Source organism: Lygodium microphyllum, chromosome 18 (assembly GCF_053477565.2).
Source record: "Lygodium microphyllum isolate KBCC chromosome 18, Lygodium_microphyllum_v1.1.10, whole genome shotgun sequence".
Lineage (NCBI taxonomy): Eukaryota > Viridiplantae > Streptophyta > Polypodiopsida > Schizaeales > Lygodiaceae > Lygodium > Lygodium microphyllum.
In genome coordinates this window covers 97,927,654-97,943,341 of record NC_141152.1, presented here as the reverse complement: position 1 = coordinate 97,943,341, position 15,688 = coordinate 97,927,654, and the positions used below count along the sequence as shown (strand labels likewise).

Here is a 15,688-nt window from a genome sequence, read left to right as displayed (position 1 = left end):
ACCACCGAGTAACTATGTGGCTTTGCTCATGCACCTATCATGCTTGCAAACTTGTACCACACCTACTATGGCCTCCTGAGTCGCTACCACCTTGGTCATGTTCATCTATCGGCTTGTGTATAGACAATTCTTACTACACCAACTACCTGCCTATCATAACCCTATGTTGGCTGCCTATCTATCATGACCAGCTACAAGTAACCTACCATCTAAAGCACCACCCAAGATCTCTCGTCCTCAACATGCTTATTCTCATCATGTCCTGCTTGAGCCAACAATCCATGAGTTAATGCTTCTTAACCCAAAATGTGATAAACCAAATCGCTCCATTTGGATTCATTGTGCCTCCCTCTATTGTGTGCTAAAGACCCCACGCTCCATCCTAATTTGGGCTTCTCTCTACTTCGGACCATGAGGGGTCATTGGCATTTGCTTAGGATCCAATACATGCTCTAACCTCGACATAGCGCCTTGTTGATCATACCCCTACCGCCTAGAGCTTACCATATCGACACGTCATCACAACATCCTGATTCTTGTTGCCTTTTGGTGAAGAATCCAAACCAATTCAAAAAAATTATTAGTATTATTTATTCGCCTTTGTTCACCTACACACCCCTTGACAAGCATAGATTTGTCAAAATTTGGGGTTTCTCAATCAATACTACAAATTTGACCTAGAATTTGTTAACAAATTTGGGGATTCTCACAAATTCTTCTTATTTTCTCTCAAAATCACAATATTCTGCCTTCGTGTGCCGAAATTTGAGTCCTTTATATCAAACTTGTCAAACTTCGCCCAAATTCATTAACAAATTAAAGGATTAGACATCCTTCATCGAAATTGAGGGTTGATTCATCTTCAAGCATCATCTAGGTGAAAATTTTACAAAATTTATTCAAATTTCTCTTCAATTTCCCAATAATTTCAGGCTTTGTCAAAGTTTGTATAAATTCATGAATTCAAGATATAATCCAACATCTACATCAGCAGTGGCTCTATTCAAGTAAAATTTTCATTGAAATTCATCAATTTTGCTCATTTTTTACCAAATATGAGGGCTTTTGGTCAAATTCACACCCAAGCAACTCAAAATTTGGCGCTTATTTAGTGTTGATCCTCATTTCTCTCAACATTGGAACAAAAACTATTTTTTCAGGCATTGACATGGTTTTGTATTGGTTGAATATACTATGCTAACATCTTGGCCTCTGTTGGGATGGGACACCCAAAACCTTGCCAACCCCAAGTTTCAACATTTGGCCCTTTTTACAATCTCCACCTTGCTGACAAGCCAACAAGGGGAACTATAACATAGGCCCTTTCAACATCCACTTTTCCATGGGTGCCCCACCACTGCTTGCAAGAATAGAACCTGTGACCTTGCGTTCAGCACATATTCTCACTTCCACTTGAGCTGGCAAGCCTTGGCTTGAAAAGGCTTCTCTAGAATCAAAATTTGGTTTCATATGTTGCTTTTTTAACTTTCAAGTTAGTATGTTTCATATGCTTAGGAATTCTAAGCATCAGTACCCAATTCAAACTGCTCTTAAACCATCTTATAAGGTCAACATTTAGACCAGCAACAGACCCCCAAAAGGTTAAGTGTGCTCATCAATGCTTGTACATCAGCTATCCTATCTGTGGAACGCAAACAATTTGCATAGAATTGTGCACAAAGTTGCAATCAATGTAGCATATTCTTATATCAGTGATCCAATGTGTATTCAAGCAAAGGACAGGTGACAATAGCACAGAATAAAGCTGTCAAAGCAGGTGTATCTATACATTCATGCAAAGGATGGGTGGCAATAACATAAGAAAACCCCGTTTGATAGATTTCTTAAGCATGATGCCCTTGTAAGCCCAGTATGTATTCAGCTGTGACATCCTGATGGAGCCAATGCATTCCTTGAATCATCTTTTGTCACAATCATATCTGTGCCACAAACTGCCATTGCAGAAGGTTCTTTCCACATCAACCTTCATTGGTGTACTCGCATACTCAATAGCTATGTATGCATAAGCAATGTCAAGCTAATTAGCACAACTGTCATACTTAAGTTTTGGTTGTCCTTTCTTCCATGCAGCTTATCAAAAACCTCAAGGAGTGGGCACCTAGATCCAAGCATGGATTCTTGATACCGTGTTGATTTCACTACACAGAGACATGAACACACTCCTCATGCACACGTGAACAGAATCCGACACTAGATTTTGAGTTAAGCAGAAGACATGGGAGCGGTAGGAAAGGGAAGAGGAGGAACATTCATCCTAGCAGTTTGACTAAACATAACATTGCTAGCATTCTGTTATCAGATTAAATAGTCGGACCTGGATTGCTTTTTTTGTGTAAAAAGGGATACCTTAACTAAGGTGCGATCTTTCAGTCGTTTGCCTCTTGTGAGAGGAGAATAAGCCTCCACTACAATGTTTTCTTGCTCACAAAATTCGACAATGTCCTTCCGCTGGTTGAAAGGGTGCAGTTCTATCTGCACAAGTATCAAAGTTTGGAACTGCACGTTTCAACAAATAACTAAAGATGGATCAAGTGCAAACACTGCAACATAGCGTCTGCATACCTGGTTTATGGAAGGCCTAATTGCACAGTTTCCAAACAACTCTTTAAGGTGGTGAACACCATAATTACTAACACCGATTGATTTTGCTTTCCCACTTTTCAGAATTGTTTCCATTGCCTTCCATGTATCAAGCCTCTTACGCACAGCCAATGGGGAATGTACCAAGTATAAATCAACTAAACCCAGGAGACAACATGAGATTATGAAGTACACAAAAAGAATTTGCCATATTACATTTAAAAACCCTAATTATCAGCTTAAAGCAACTAGAATCACAGTAGAAGACCTAAGTTAAACCAATTAGACATATATAAAGTAACATAACAGGGAGAATATCACATCATCAGGGTTACATTACTAGAACATTCATAAATCAGCTTTAGAATACCCACCATAGTCAAGGCCAAGCTCCTTCAAGCTCCTATCAAAGGCATTTAAGGTGGTGCTATACCCTTGGTCAGTATCCCAAAGTTTTGTTGTCACAAAAATCTCCTCTCTTGGTATTCCACTTGACCGGATTGCATTCCCTACACATGTAGAATAAATTTATGAGCCATCATCCTAACCCATGCATTATAATAGGATAGCCATTCTTACAAGTACGCTAGCTCCTGAAAACTTTCCACCTGCCACAACTGTTATCATGACCAGATTCAAAGAGCAGATACGGACACCTGAGGGTCTCTCGGACGACAATAAGAGCAATCACTCGGTCGTAGAGTACAATACATTCTTGACACTAATTGAAGCCATCGATGAGCGGAAAGAACAAGTAGCCCTCGTTGAATGCCAGAGGAATGGATGATATAAAATCGCCCGGTAAATTTGATAGAATTCTAGAGGGATAATTGATACAGAATTGAAGGCATAGATGAGTACAAAGAACTAAAAACTAGTGGCTGTTGATGGAATTCTACTCGGAATCGTTCTCGTTGTAAAGGTACTATTGCAAAAAGTGTAGATTTGATTGAATTTCAACGAGTTCTTGAAGCCACGGAGAGTAAACTTTGAGAAGTCCTAATGAGAGAAGGATTATAAGGAATGCACTCACCAACGGCTCGCTCATTGTCATAGAGATGCGCGGAGTCGATGTGGCGATAGCCATAGTCAACAGCGAAGCTGACAGCCTTGTAAGCTTCTTCCGGGGACATGAGGTAGACGCCGAGGCCGAGGATAGGGATGGAGATGGGAGGCCCATGGTGGCCACGGTTGACGAGCTCCACTCGATTCTGTTGCAAAGCCGTGACGTTGATGCTATCGTTGTTGGCCATGCTGGAGCAGACACAGCGATGGCGGATGCGGAGGCGAGGGCTTGCGCGGGAGTTTATGGATGTTGCAACAGTTAGGTTTCGAAATGGCGGCTTTGGAAGGAAGGACATGTGCGTGCTCTCTCTCGGCTCCTGCGTTTGGGTCCTGGGAATTTGGGGATGTTCTGTCCGCTCTCCCGACTCCCGAGTGCTCGCTTTCCACTTGGCGTCAATGCGTCATCCCGCACGCTAGCATCCACGTCAACCTCCCCCCAAAAATATTTCTTGTATTTTTGGAATTAATTGAAGTAGCGCGCCGCCCTAGGAAGCGATTGTGTTTACCTCTCTTCCAGAATCCACTCCCCTCTTGAGTAGCATGATGCATCTGCCATCAAAGGCACATTCGACACAATCTATGGTTCATCAACTATTGCACTCCTTTGAATCTTTACATACAAATTTTTAGGGACTCAACCTCCCCTCTCATCTTTACTATTAGTTAAGGGGAGGTGGGGGCGTGTACCACGTGGCAGCCCCCAACCTCCCCACAAAGAAACGTGGGTGCGGGTGCCACGCGTCCAGCACCTGCCCTCGCCGCGAAAATCATGCCCACCCCGGCACCGAGGCGAGTCTAGGCATAGAGCGCCTAGTTTGATTGAAAGGGAGGATGCATCCACTTATGCACACGATGGGCCCTTGAGGAGAGTCCTTCCCCCCCAAAGGACCTCTCGAGTCTCCTCCCCCACCAAAGGACCTTCCACATATCTTCTTCAACCACCTATTAAACATAATCTCTACATAGGCATTCAAGTTTCCATAGTCCTTAGCCAAGGACTTGTAATTCATTTCAAGATATTTCGTAGCCCTCTCATTACGGGCTTTCAATGCCCTATGTGTGTTTTTGCGTGCTTGCGAGCACATGCAAGCTCATTTAGAGCCCCACAAATATCCTTAGCACTAGAACACCAAATATTTTCCATTCCTACATATTCACACACACCAAAAAAAAAAAGTATGTGAACACACAAAGAGAGGTTAAATGCAACACACATAAAACCATAGGTATTTTAAGAAAGAGAGGAGAGTATACAATTGCAAACATCCATACATACATGGGAAAAGAGAGAGAGAGAGAGAGAGAGAGAGTGTGTGTGTGTGTGTGTGCATCAAACATCAAAGCATTAAAGCAATCGCTATGATAGAAATGAGAAAAGCAAGAACTACTACTTACACAATTAAAATAAAACATGAAATTATGAATCTTAACTAATATAATAGCTAAGCTACTTCACGGCAACTTCGCTGCACCAAAGTAGCAAGTGAAGTTGTCGTGCTATTGCATGGCAACTTCACTCAACAATCTATTTCTCATCTTTCTCTCCTCTTTTTCCTCTCTGTTTCTAATTTTTTATTTACTCTCTCTCTCTCTCTGCCCTCTCTCTCTTCTTTTTTTCTCTCCCTGCTTTTCTTCTTACTCTCTCTCTCTCTCCTTTTATTCTCCGCCTCTCTCCTCTCTTTTTCTTCTCTCCCTCTTCTCTTTTTTACTTTTTTCGTATTCTCTCTCTCTCTTCATTCTCTTTTAAATTTTTTATTTTCTCCTCCCTTTTCTTCTCTCTGCACTTTTCTTCTCTCTCTCTCTCTCCTCTATTTTTTATTCTCTCTCTCTTTAAATTTTATATTTTCTCTCTATAATTCTCTTTACATGTTCCTTTTCTCTCTCTCTCTCTCTTTCTCTCTCCTTGCTTTTCTTCTCTCCCCCCTCTCCTCTCTTTTTCTTCTCTCTCCTCTTTTTTCCTTTTTTCTTCTCTGTTTACTTTTTTCCCTTTTCCCTTTCTTTTAAATTTTAGCTTTCCTCTCTCTGTGTTCAAATTATGTCTTCTTTTTCTTCTTCTTTTCTCTTTCTCCTTTTCTTTTCTCTGTCTCTCCCCCCTCTCTCCTCTCTTTTCCTTTTTTATTTTCCCCTCTCTCTCTCTCTCTCTTAAATTTTATATTTTCTCTCTATAATTCTCTTTCTCTCTGTTCCCTCTCCCTCTTTCCCTCTCATCTTCTTTCTTTTATGCTCTTTGTATATTTCTCTCGATTTCTCTCTCTCTCTCTCCCCTTATTTTTCTTTTTCTCTCTTTCTCTTTCAATTTTTTTTCTCTATACATTTTTTCTTCTCTCTCTATTTTTCTCTTTTCTCTCTTTCCGTTTCTCTCCTTCTATTTTCTCTCTCTTTCAAATTATATGGTTTCTCTCTGTCTCTCTCTTTGACTTTTTCTTTTTCTTCTTCTTCTTTTTTAAATCCTTCTCCTGCTTCTTCTATCTCCTTCTCAAAGTGTGTCCAAAAAATTTTAAATTAAAAAGCTTTTAAAAATATTTAATTAAAAAGTTTAATCTAAGAGAGAGAGAGAGAGAGAGAAAGAGAGAGAGAAAACCTAGGCCCTATGCATGAGAGAGAGGGGGGAAGGGGAGAAAAAATATATTTAGTTAAAAAAGACTATTCTCTTTCTTATTTCCCCCTCTCTCTATCTTCTTCGTTTTATCCTTTTTCTTCTTATTGTTCTTCTATCTCCCTCTCAAAGTGTGTGAAAAACTATGTTTGAAAAGCTTTAAATTAAAAAAAGTTTTACAATATTTAATTAAAAAGTTTAATCTAACTCTAGGTGAGAGAGAGAGAGAGAATCGAGGCCCTAGAAATGTAGAGAGAGAGAGAGGGGGGGAGGGAGGGAGGGGTGAGGAATTTAATTAAAAAGGGGAGGGGAAAAAGAAAGAGAGAGATTATAAGTGTGAGAGAGGGGAGGGGGTTTTAATTAAAAAAAGGGAGGTGAGGGGGGAGGGCTTTAAGGAAAAAGGGAAGGGGAAATAGAAAAGGAGATATTACAAATGAGAAAGAGGGGAGGGGAGGGGGGTTTGATTGAAAAAGGGAGATTTAGAAAATAGGGTAGGTTCCGGAAGCCCTTTGGAGGTTCAAGGCTTTCCAAACCTACATCGAAAATAATATAGTAGTAAGATAAGATACAAATACTTAAAGTAAGAGAGAGAGAGAGAGAGGAGAGAGAGAGGCTTTTAATCAATATTTGAAATCTTATCCAACAAGAAAAAAGGCAAACATAACATTCTACACACCATAACATAGTAACAACTAGGAAAATCTATACTAAAATAGAAGGCTTTCCAAACCTACATCGAAAATAATATAGTAGTAAGATAAGATACAAATACTATGTCTTGTTAAAGAGAAGCATTAATAAATATCCAAGTTTAAATATATAAAAATGATAATATTATTATAACAACAATAATGCTAGTGTGTTTTTACAACAATACAAATGAAGAGTTAAGAAATTGCACATTAAATTATATGTATGTGTTGTACCATCAAGAGCACTAATTTGTATACTTCCTCGAGAAACATACTTATTGCCTCTTTGGAAGGTAATAAGTAGTAAGTAGGCATGCAACTGCAATCTTGTCTCAAAAAAAAAGAGGTTTAAACGAAAATCCAATTTAAAATTAGGAATTTAATTAAACAAAAAAGTCAGATGTAAGGCCTAATATGGATTTCTTTTTTCTCTTAAAAACCATATAATCTTATTATTATTATAACCTAATCTTTACTATTAGTTAAGGGGAGGTTGGGGGCGGGTGCCACGTGGCAGCCCCCAACCTCCCAACAAAGAAACGCGAGGGGGGTGCCACGCGTCCAGCACCCGCCCTCGCCGCGAAAATTGCGCCTGTCCCAGCGCGAAACACCGGGGCGAGTCTAGACGCGGAGCGCCTAGTGCGTGTATTATTGAGGAGAGTGGGAACCCGATGATGGGGGCATAGGTGTCAATCGTCAATGTCGTCATGAATGGCCTGCCACGTGGTAGGCCCACATTCTGCAGTTCGTTGAATGTCTTCTCTCTCTCAACAGATTGGCGGGCTAAACCCATCCTTCTCTCCCTCTCGAAAGATCTGAACCCGGCATGGAGTGAATAATCAGCACGAAGCCCATCCCTCGCTCTCTCTCTCCACAGATTTCTGTTCGTTCAACCATCCCCCTTCCATCTCTCCCTCTCTCTCTCTCTCTCTCTCTCTCCACAGATTTCTGTTCGTTCAACCATCCCTCTCTCTCGACAGATTTTGTAGGGCACTGAGTGCATCACGAAGCCCATCTCTTTCTTTCTCTCTCTCTCTGCCTGCAGATTTTTGTGCTCATCATCCTCTTCGACGGATTCCTATTCATTCTTCCCACTCGAGTGCATCAGGCCATCACACAAATCACGTTCTTGAATTCGAAGGCACAGGCCCTCGTCCTCTTCGACAGATTTCTATTCGAAGCCCTTCCCAATCGAGTGCAGCAAGCCATCACACAAAGCGCGTCTTAAATTCAAAGGCGTAGGCCATCACACAAAGCGCATTCTTCAATTCAAAGGCTTTGTTAGTGGGGGCGAAAGCATCTCGAAAGCATTAAGAGTAGGATGTCTCGAAAGGTTAAAAGCATCGGTACTTGTTTCTGCACTTATTTTCGTATTACAATGTTCTGATTCCTATCTCCTGGTAGCTGTTTTCTTCTGTGTGGTGGTGCTCGCTATAAGCTACAACCTAGTGAGGAGTCTCATGCCCTCATCAGACTTTGCTACATTGCTACTTAGTCGGCTATTAGGTAATTGAATGGGTATTATTATCTAAATTGTTCTCATAAGTTCCCTTTCTTGGTATGCTGTAGGATTTTGCTGATGTTGCAGAGCTGATCCCAATGCCGTCTGTATCCCTGATGAGAGGGTAAAATCTCGGCATTCGATTTAGACACTTCTGTGTGCACAGCTTGAGCTACATACATAATTTGGCATCCATCGATTGTCTTCACTAGGATGTATGGTTTGGTGTCTCAATTTCAATTCAATGGGAATGCCAAAGAAGCTTGTTAAGGGAGCTTAACACAGTCACATTCTGATTTCTGATTTCTATCTCTCTAGTCTTATTCCCACTCTTGCACTCCCCCACTCTGCCACGAAGCATCAGCTGTTGCGGTATTGTCCAAGTCTCTCACCATGCCTTCCATCTCTACCAGACGATGTAGTAGGACCTCTCTATGCAATCAAATATCTGGAAGGGAGCTGACAGGCATTGCGAGCATTCAACGAGTTGTAACGACTACATTTGTCGACAAGAGAAAGAGGTGAAGATGCCCTTCACGGCAATTGTAAGCAAGGCCAGTGCTATTATATTTTACGACTTTCTAGGGAGAATAGGCGAGAAGAGTCCAGGCAAGAGGCTTCGATAAGTCTATAATATATCCAACAAAGCTCTGTGTCATTTAGGTGCATTCAACTGATTCCATCTCTCTTTCTCTTTGGGCAGAAATAGGGAGCAACCATGAATGCAGACAAAGACACAGGCGAGCATTCGACAAACTTCATAGTTTAAATCACAGGTCATTTTGCTTACTTATTTGTGCACGTATGGGATGAGGGAGGTCAAAAGGCAGAAGTCCGTCACTTGAGTGCTGCAACCTCTGCTGTGCTTGAAACTGCAAAGCACACGATTCACAAACATAAGTATGGCAATCATCTCAATCTCAAATCTGAAAATCAGAAGCATCACTATAGATACTGACCTATCTAGAAGCTCACGATAACACTGACAACGCTATTCCTTATGTAAAGATTGGATGGTGTGCAAGGATCGGATGGTGGAAGATGGCATGGGGTATCATAAGTGCAAGTCTAGCCTCTGCAACAGCTGCATGTTCACTGCCATAATCATAATCTCTCTATGCTTTCTTTACCTATTTCCTAGAATATAGCTATGTTTGGTTCTCTAAATAGAGCCACCCAACAAGAGTTCATAGTCTTTCTCCAATGTAGTGAAAATATTCCGATGAAAGAAATTTAATTTCCATTCTTCTCCGTTCTTCGAATGTAATTTTTGAGAGGTTTTGAGAGGGATTCTATGTTTGAGCACTTGGTTTGTTAGCTATATTTGTGCACCTGCTTTTTTAGGTTCTCTAGATAGAGCCGCCCAATAGGGCCACCAAACAAGAGTCCATAACGAAAAATAAAAAATTGGGTGTCTTGAAAATTTTGTTTTCTCTGAAATTTTGGGAAGTGTGCAACATAGACTTTTGTCAAGTTTGGTCATAAGTTCAATAGATCCGAAATTAAGAGATAGTATAGATATAGAGATTTACATCGATACTTGTGGTTGAGGAGCATCCAAACCCAAAAGTTATTAATAAAAGTGATAACTATAAATAGCAAATTTACAAAATCTCTAGCCATTCCTCCACTAATAAACTCCCATAACCATTTCACCTTGAATACTACATTTCTAGCATCCATAGCTTACCTAACCCCTTCAAAGAGCAAAAGTCTAATCTTCCTAGATCGATTGTAAAGTATAGATCCTAAGATATTGGTAGGCTAAGGATTTTTTCCCTCTCAACCCCACCAATTTCTCCTAGTATACCATATTTGACTTTCTCTTGCCTTACTTTGCCATTCTAAATTGCTAATTCTAAATTGCTAAAAATTGATTGCCATACTTGGGCCACTATGTGACCATTCTAGAAGGCATGGTTGAAAGTTTTCTTCTCATTGCATTCACATTTTCCATTCGATAGACCTTTCTTTTTCAACATTTCCTTGGTAAATATACTTCCTACCATTACCCTCTAAGTAAACACCTTGTCCTTGACTAGCAATTTGAGCATCCACAATCTTTCAAACGCATCAAACAACTACTGCATGGTGGTGTTAATCCCCCACATTCCATTAGTTTTGTTTAGGTCTAGTTCCTTGTGAGTTAGCCATTTTCGAACTCTACTACTACTAAGACCCTCAACAAGGCCTCTCCCATTAATTCTAATAACCCTACCCACTTGATCATTATTTATATTCTCCACCCTAAGCCCACCACACATGTTGCTAATGGCCAACCAACTGACTTTTGTTGACTTCCCAAGATTCCAAACGGGGATGTGTAAAAATTATACACTGCATCAAATATAATCTTAACAAGGAGTAGATAATACACACAACAAATATGAGAAGAATAGAAACTTCTTTAATTCTAAACAAACTAATATAAAGATGGCTTTGTCCACCTGTGTGCTTGCACTGTGAAGCTTAAATGGCAATCCAAACAAATGATAGGTGAAGAGCTTAAGGTTAGTTGGAAGAACTTTGACTAGGTGAAAGATAGATTGATGATAGCTTGGGAGGGGTCTTTCTTTTATAGCCTAGTAAGGGAGTCTGGTCGGCCTCTTTGACCACATTATGAACCTTTCCTAGTCATCCAAGGAATATTCCCTTTATCGTTGGGGTGAGGTGCTGCTCTTAGACCCTCGTCAAAGGGGGCCATTGGTCCCCTTGAGCCCCTCTAACCAAGGGCTGCTTTTGTAGCCTTGAACCCCAAAATAGGGGTTCTTGATAACTCCCACACCTTGTAACTCGATGCATTGTGCCTTGAGTTACTACCAACATAACTACTCTATCAAGTAAACTACATCCTTGGCCCAATGCTATGTCTCTGAAGATGAACTCAAAACAAATCCTTTGTAAGAGCTTTGGTGAAGAGATTTGCTATATCTCCTTCGTTGTTGCGGACTGTAGACAAGTTCTACTATCCTATCCTTGATCAAATCACACACAGTGATATTGAATTTCAATGTGTTTGGTGTGTGCATGAAACATTGGATTTTTAGCAATGGCAATGCAACTTTGATTGTCATAATCTTAGCATTGTTGGAGCTTCACCTTGCACTCCCATATACCATAGGATCCTCCTTAACCATACTACTTCACATGCAGCAAAACAAGTTGTCTCGTACATGCTTCCGTAATAAAGAGGATTAGAGAGGAAGAAGAGAGGAGAGAGAAAGAGAGAGCATAAGAGAAAAAGACTAGAGAAGGAGAGAAAAAGAATGGGAAGAAGCCATGGAAACTTGGAGAAGGTGAAGAGACTAGTTGATTGATAATTTTTGGATGCCCTAATCGAGTCCATTTACACCTTTTATATCTCGTCAATGTGACTATGTATTTTTCCATGGTTTCCATATTTATACACAATAAAGGGGGACCACCCTTGTGGCCTAAGTATTCCTTAATGACCGATAGCATACTATAAGCATGTTGGGATCTAACCTTAATCTTAACTCTAACGATGCCCCTTTATCTATTTTAATCTTAGTTACAAGATTAGCGGTAAGAGGAAAGGAACGAGGGGGATAAGAAGCAATGTTATCTACTTTGGAGTTTATGCTTGATGGATTATTTAATCCATATTCATAAACGCAATCTCACTCTTTACACTCCATCCTGATCCCAAATGTTTTTTCCCTAATTTTTTTTTTAAAAAAAGAGGGACTTACTTTGGTGGCTCAAGAGTGGGGTTGTAGAGTACTACTCTGATTAACATTAGACTAAGAAAAGTTGGATGGGGGAGCTCATGTCCAAGTGGAATTGGAGCATATAGGTATGTATGAATGATGTACATGAAATAGGCATTGATACATGGGAGATTTGGCCACCAATTCATAAGAAATGAGGTCTTGAAGATTATGGACATCATGCTATCCACCACATGTCTTTCGGTATAAATCTACCATAACTTTTGATGGGTTGCTCCAAATGGGACTTGCCACATGTCAAAACAAAGCTTATGGTGAGTACTTTCAACCCATGTATATAGCTCTTTGCTATAATTAATGCAAGTACAAATATATTCTAAAATAATTTACTATCTGTATGCAATCTACGACCAAAACAAGTCATGCACAACTACTCTTTATCCCATTGAGCCTCTCTTAAGTGGAGAAAATATTTCAAAATGGTGTTTGGTCACCAATATGCTTCTTCTAAGGATAGGCCTTGTCATTTGATAAGATATTCTTTGATGGATCAAGACCTCAAATGCTTATCTCATTGTCTAATGATTGACTCAAGGGTATATTGAATTTTACCTTCTTCATCTATGGAGGTAACTCCTCCACACAGTCCACTAAGGTACCCATGAAGGATTTCAGTTGGTTGACATGAAACACATCATGAATGTTGGTTGAGGAAGGGAGTTTTAAGTAATAAGCCAAGTCACCAACTCTATGATTTGATATGGGCCTTAGAATATGTGGGCTAGCTTGTTGTTGTTGCCATCCTTAAGAGTGGAGCAACTGGACTTTGACATGTTCAAAAGGACCAACTCTCCCTTGTGGAACTCCATGTGCCTTTGCCTCTCATCAACATACAGCTTCATATGCTCTTGGGCTTTTTAAATTGTGTGCTTTAACTCCTCTTTGCTATGAGGGTTTATCTTATCATTGAACACGACTATAGGGAGGGGGACCTTATACCTATATAGTGCCTCACATGAAGAAACTACAATGCTAGAGTGAATGGAGTTGTTGTATGCAAACTCAGTCAAGTGGAGCCACAAATCCCAACTATGTTGTACGTCATGGCAGAAATGCCTCAAGTAGGTCTCCAGCCATTTATTAACCCTCTTTGACTAACCACCAATTTAGGGATGGTATGTCGATGATGGAGTGAGCTTGGTGCCCATAGAGTTGAACACTGTTTGCCAAAAGTTGCTCATAAACTTAGCATCTTTGTCATGCTCTATGATTTGCTATAGTCCATGTAATTTAAATGCATGCTCCATAAACCAAGTAGCCAGTTGAGACGCTATATATTGAATCTTGGTACGGATAAAGTGGGCAACTTTGGTGAGTCTCTATACTACCACATAAATGATGTTCTATCCTTTCTTCATTGTGGGAAGGCCTATAATTAAGTCCATAGTGATACACATCCATTTTCCCTCAGGGATAGGCAAGGGCTATATTAAATCATATAGCTTAAGAGTGTTGTCCTTGTTTTGTTGGCATGGAATGCACCTAGAGGCAAAATCCTTCACATCTCTCCATAGGCCCTAGTACTAAAAACTTTTGGCAATTTTATCATATGTCTTGAAGATACCTGGGTGACTAGCAGTGGGGCAAGAATGCATCTCTTCCATGATCTTCTATGTAAAGGGAGAAGTGTGGGGGGGTGAAAATCTTGCCATGGGACCATATGAGTCCATTCTTAAGTTGATATTGGGAATTTTCTTCCACTACTCCATGTTGTGAGTTTTGAAATGTGTGGCTAAATTCTTCATTTAGAAAGTAGGCTTCATGGAGCTCCTCAATCCAATCACGATGCAATTCCAATATGAATGACATTCTGCATGGCCACATCCATAAGAGTGAATCAACACTACATTATCTTTTCTCCTAGTGTGAGAGATGTGAAAATCATAATTCTACAAGGTTGCCACCCATCTCCTCTACTTAGGAGTCAAAGTAGACTGAGTCAAGATGTACTTAAGGACTCAATGGTCACTCTTAATTCTAAATCGATTGCCATAGATGTAATGGCGTTATTTCTTAATAGCATGAAGAATGGCTAATATCTCTTGGTCATAAACATTCATTTGCATTTTCTTTATCTCCTTCAGTTGCTTGAAGTTGCGATCAGCTATGGCATCCCAAAAATAATATTCATTCTTCAACCAATTTGTTATATCAAAAAATTTATACTATGAGATCATGATACAAAAGGCATCATTCCAAGAGGTGGTTTCGAGAGATCTTGCAAGACTTGTGGCTCATGAGTTTAACGAGCTTTTGGGACCGATTGATGGCCTAACACCATGCAAGTGGAATGTTCTAGCTATAGAGGTGTTGCAAACAGTGGTGGAGGGATATTTTATTGATCTTGTTAATGATATGCAACTAGCTACCATCCATGCAAAGCGGGTCACCATTTTGAGAGGATTTTTTGTCTATACCCTGAAAGCATCTAATAGGTCATATATTCAATTATTTCATGGTTTTCATGAGAGATAGAAAAAGACAAAATTTTCCAGTTATTTTCTCATTGGATTTACTTGCCAATGCATGAAATGACAAATGTTGAGCATGCCAAGTTTGAGATTAGGTGGAATGTTCAAGTTGAATCACACAAGTCAGGAAGAGAAAGTTTGTGTGCATATGGCCTAAGTTAATGAAGAAAAACTTTAGAGAGGGGAATGTGAGGTTGGAAAAAAGAAAAAAAGTGGGAAAAAGAAAATGTGACTAAGTTTTGGAGATCTTGGAGAGGCCTCCATAGTCATCGGAAAGCTGAAATAAGAGAGAAACTCAATGGGAGTGGACCCAATGACATCTTGGGAGTTGCTTGATGCTTAGAGGTTGGAAATTGGATAGTGTTTGTTGTAATAATAGTAACCAGTAGGGTATTTGCTATAATAAAGGTTTCTCAAGGTATTTCACAGACTTTAGAGGCATCTCCTTCATGTATTTGATGCTCTGAGGATGACAGAATGCTATTAGAAAAAGAGTACATGGCTTGTCACAACTCTATAGAAACAGAATTTGTATCCTTTTTCATTAATTTGTCTATATAATGATTTATTAAATTTATTTCCTTTGCACTAATTAGATATAAAGAAAAGTGCATTGGAGCTGGCCACTGATGAGTGGTCATAGGTTATGGTGGACCCACACGGTGGGTTAGAGAAAAGATAGTTCACACTTCCACCTATATGACCCGATTGGGCGCCTGTGACTAGAACTCACGCATATCAGGGTTAGACTCGCACACAGAAAGGATTGATGCCTTGAAGTGTGGGCTAGATCCACTAGAACAGACAGTTACAATCAACAAGATGGCATGATCATGAAATGCTTGTATAATGTGCATGTGTGGGCTAAAAGCTTGAAATGCACATTTCTTTGCATAGGAAAGTCACATGAAGATTCGGATACCATTTTTGGGATGTACACGGAAAAAGCTTTCATATGATACCCATATTGGGGGGGTCCCTAAATTCTAGGAGATCCCTAAATTTTAGGA

At 39.9% G+C, this 15,688-nt stretch overlaps 1 protein-coding gene and 1 long non-coding RNA gene across 4 annotated transcripts in view; one reads left to right on the top strand and one right to left on the bottom strand.

Moving 5' to 3' along the window:
• LOC148021178 (uncharacterized) overlaps positions 1-4,061 on the bottom strand; it is a 37,268-nt gene extending 33,207 nt beyond the window's left edge. Inside the window, exons 1-4 of one of the 2 annotated variants that reach the window (XM_087699015.1) lie at positions 3,635-4,061; positions 2,976-3,110; positions 2,584-2,759; positions 2,368-2,493 (exon numbers count right to left, since the gene is read on the bottom strand). In XM_087699015.1, coding sequence (XP_087555141.1) covers positions 2,368-2,493; positions 2,584-2,759; positions 2,976-3,110; positions 3,635-3,962 — 765 coding nt within the window. In that variant the 5' untranslated portion in view covers positions 3,963-4,061. The remainder of the gene's footprint in view (positions 1-2,367; positions 2,494-2,583; positions 2,760-2,975; positions 3,111-3,634) is intronic. The other variant, XM_087699016.1, reaches the window with a different exon arrangement.
• Positions 4,062-7,748: 3,687 nt separating this feature from the next.
• On the top strand, positions 7,749-9,698 carry LOC148021177 (uncharacterized). Of its 2 annotated transcripts, XR_015694686.1 has the most exons (4): positions 7,749-8,300; positions 8,524-9,064; positions 9,159-9,355; positions 9,464-9,698. It is a non-coding gene; the product is annotated as an uncharacterized LOC148021177 (long non-coding RNA). The 2 variants fall into 2 exon arrangements; XR_015694685.1 differs by having other exon boundaries at positions 9,159-9,698.
• Positions 9,699-15,688: the final 5,990 nt, after the last annotated feature.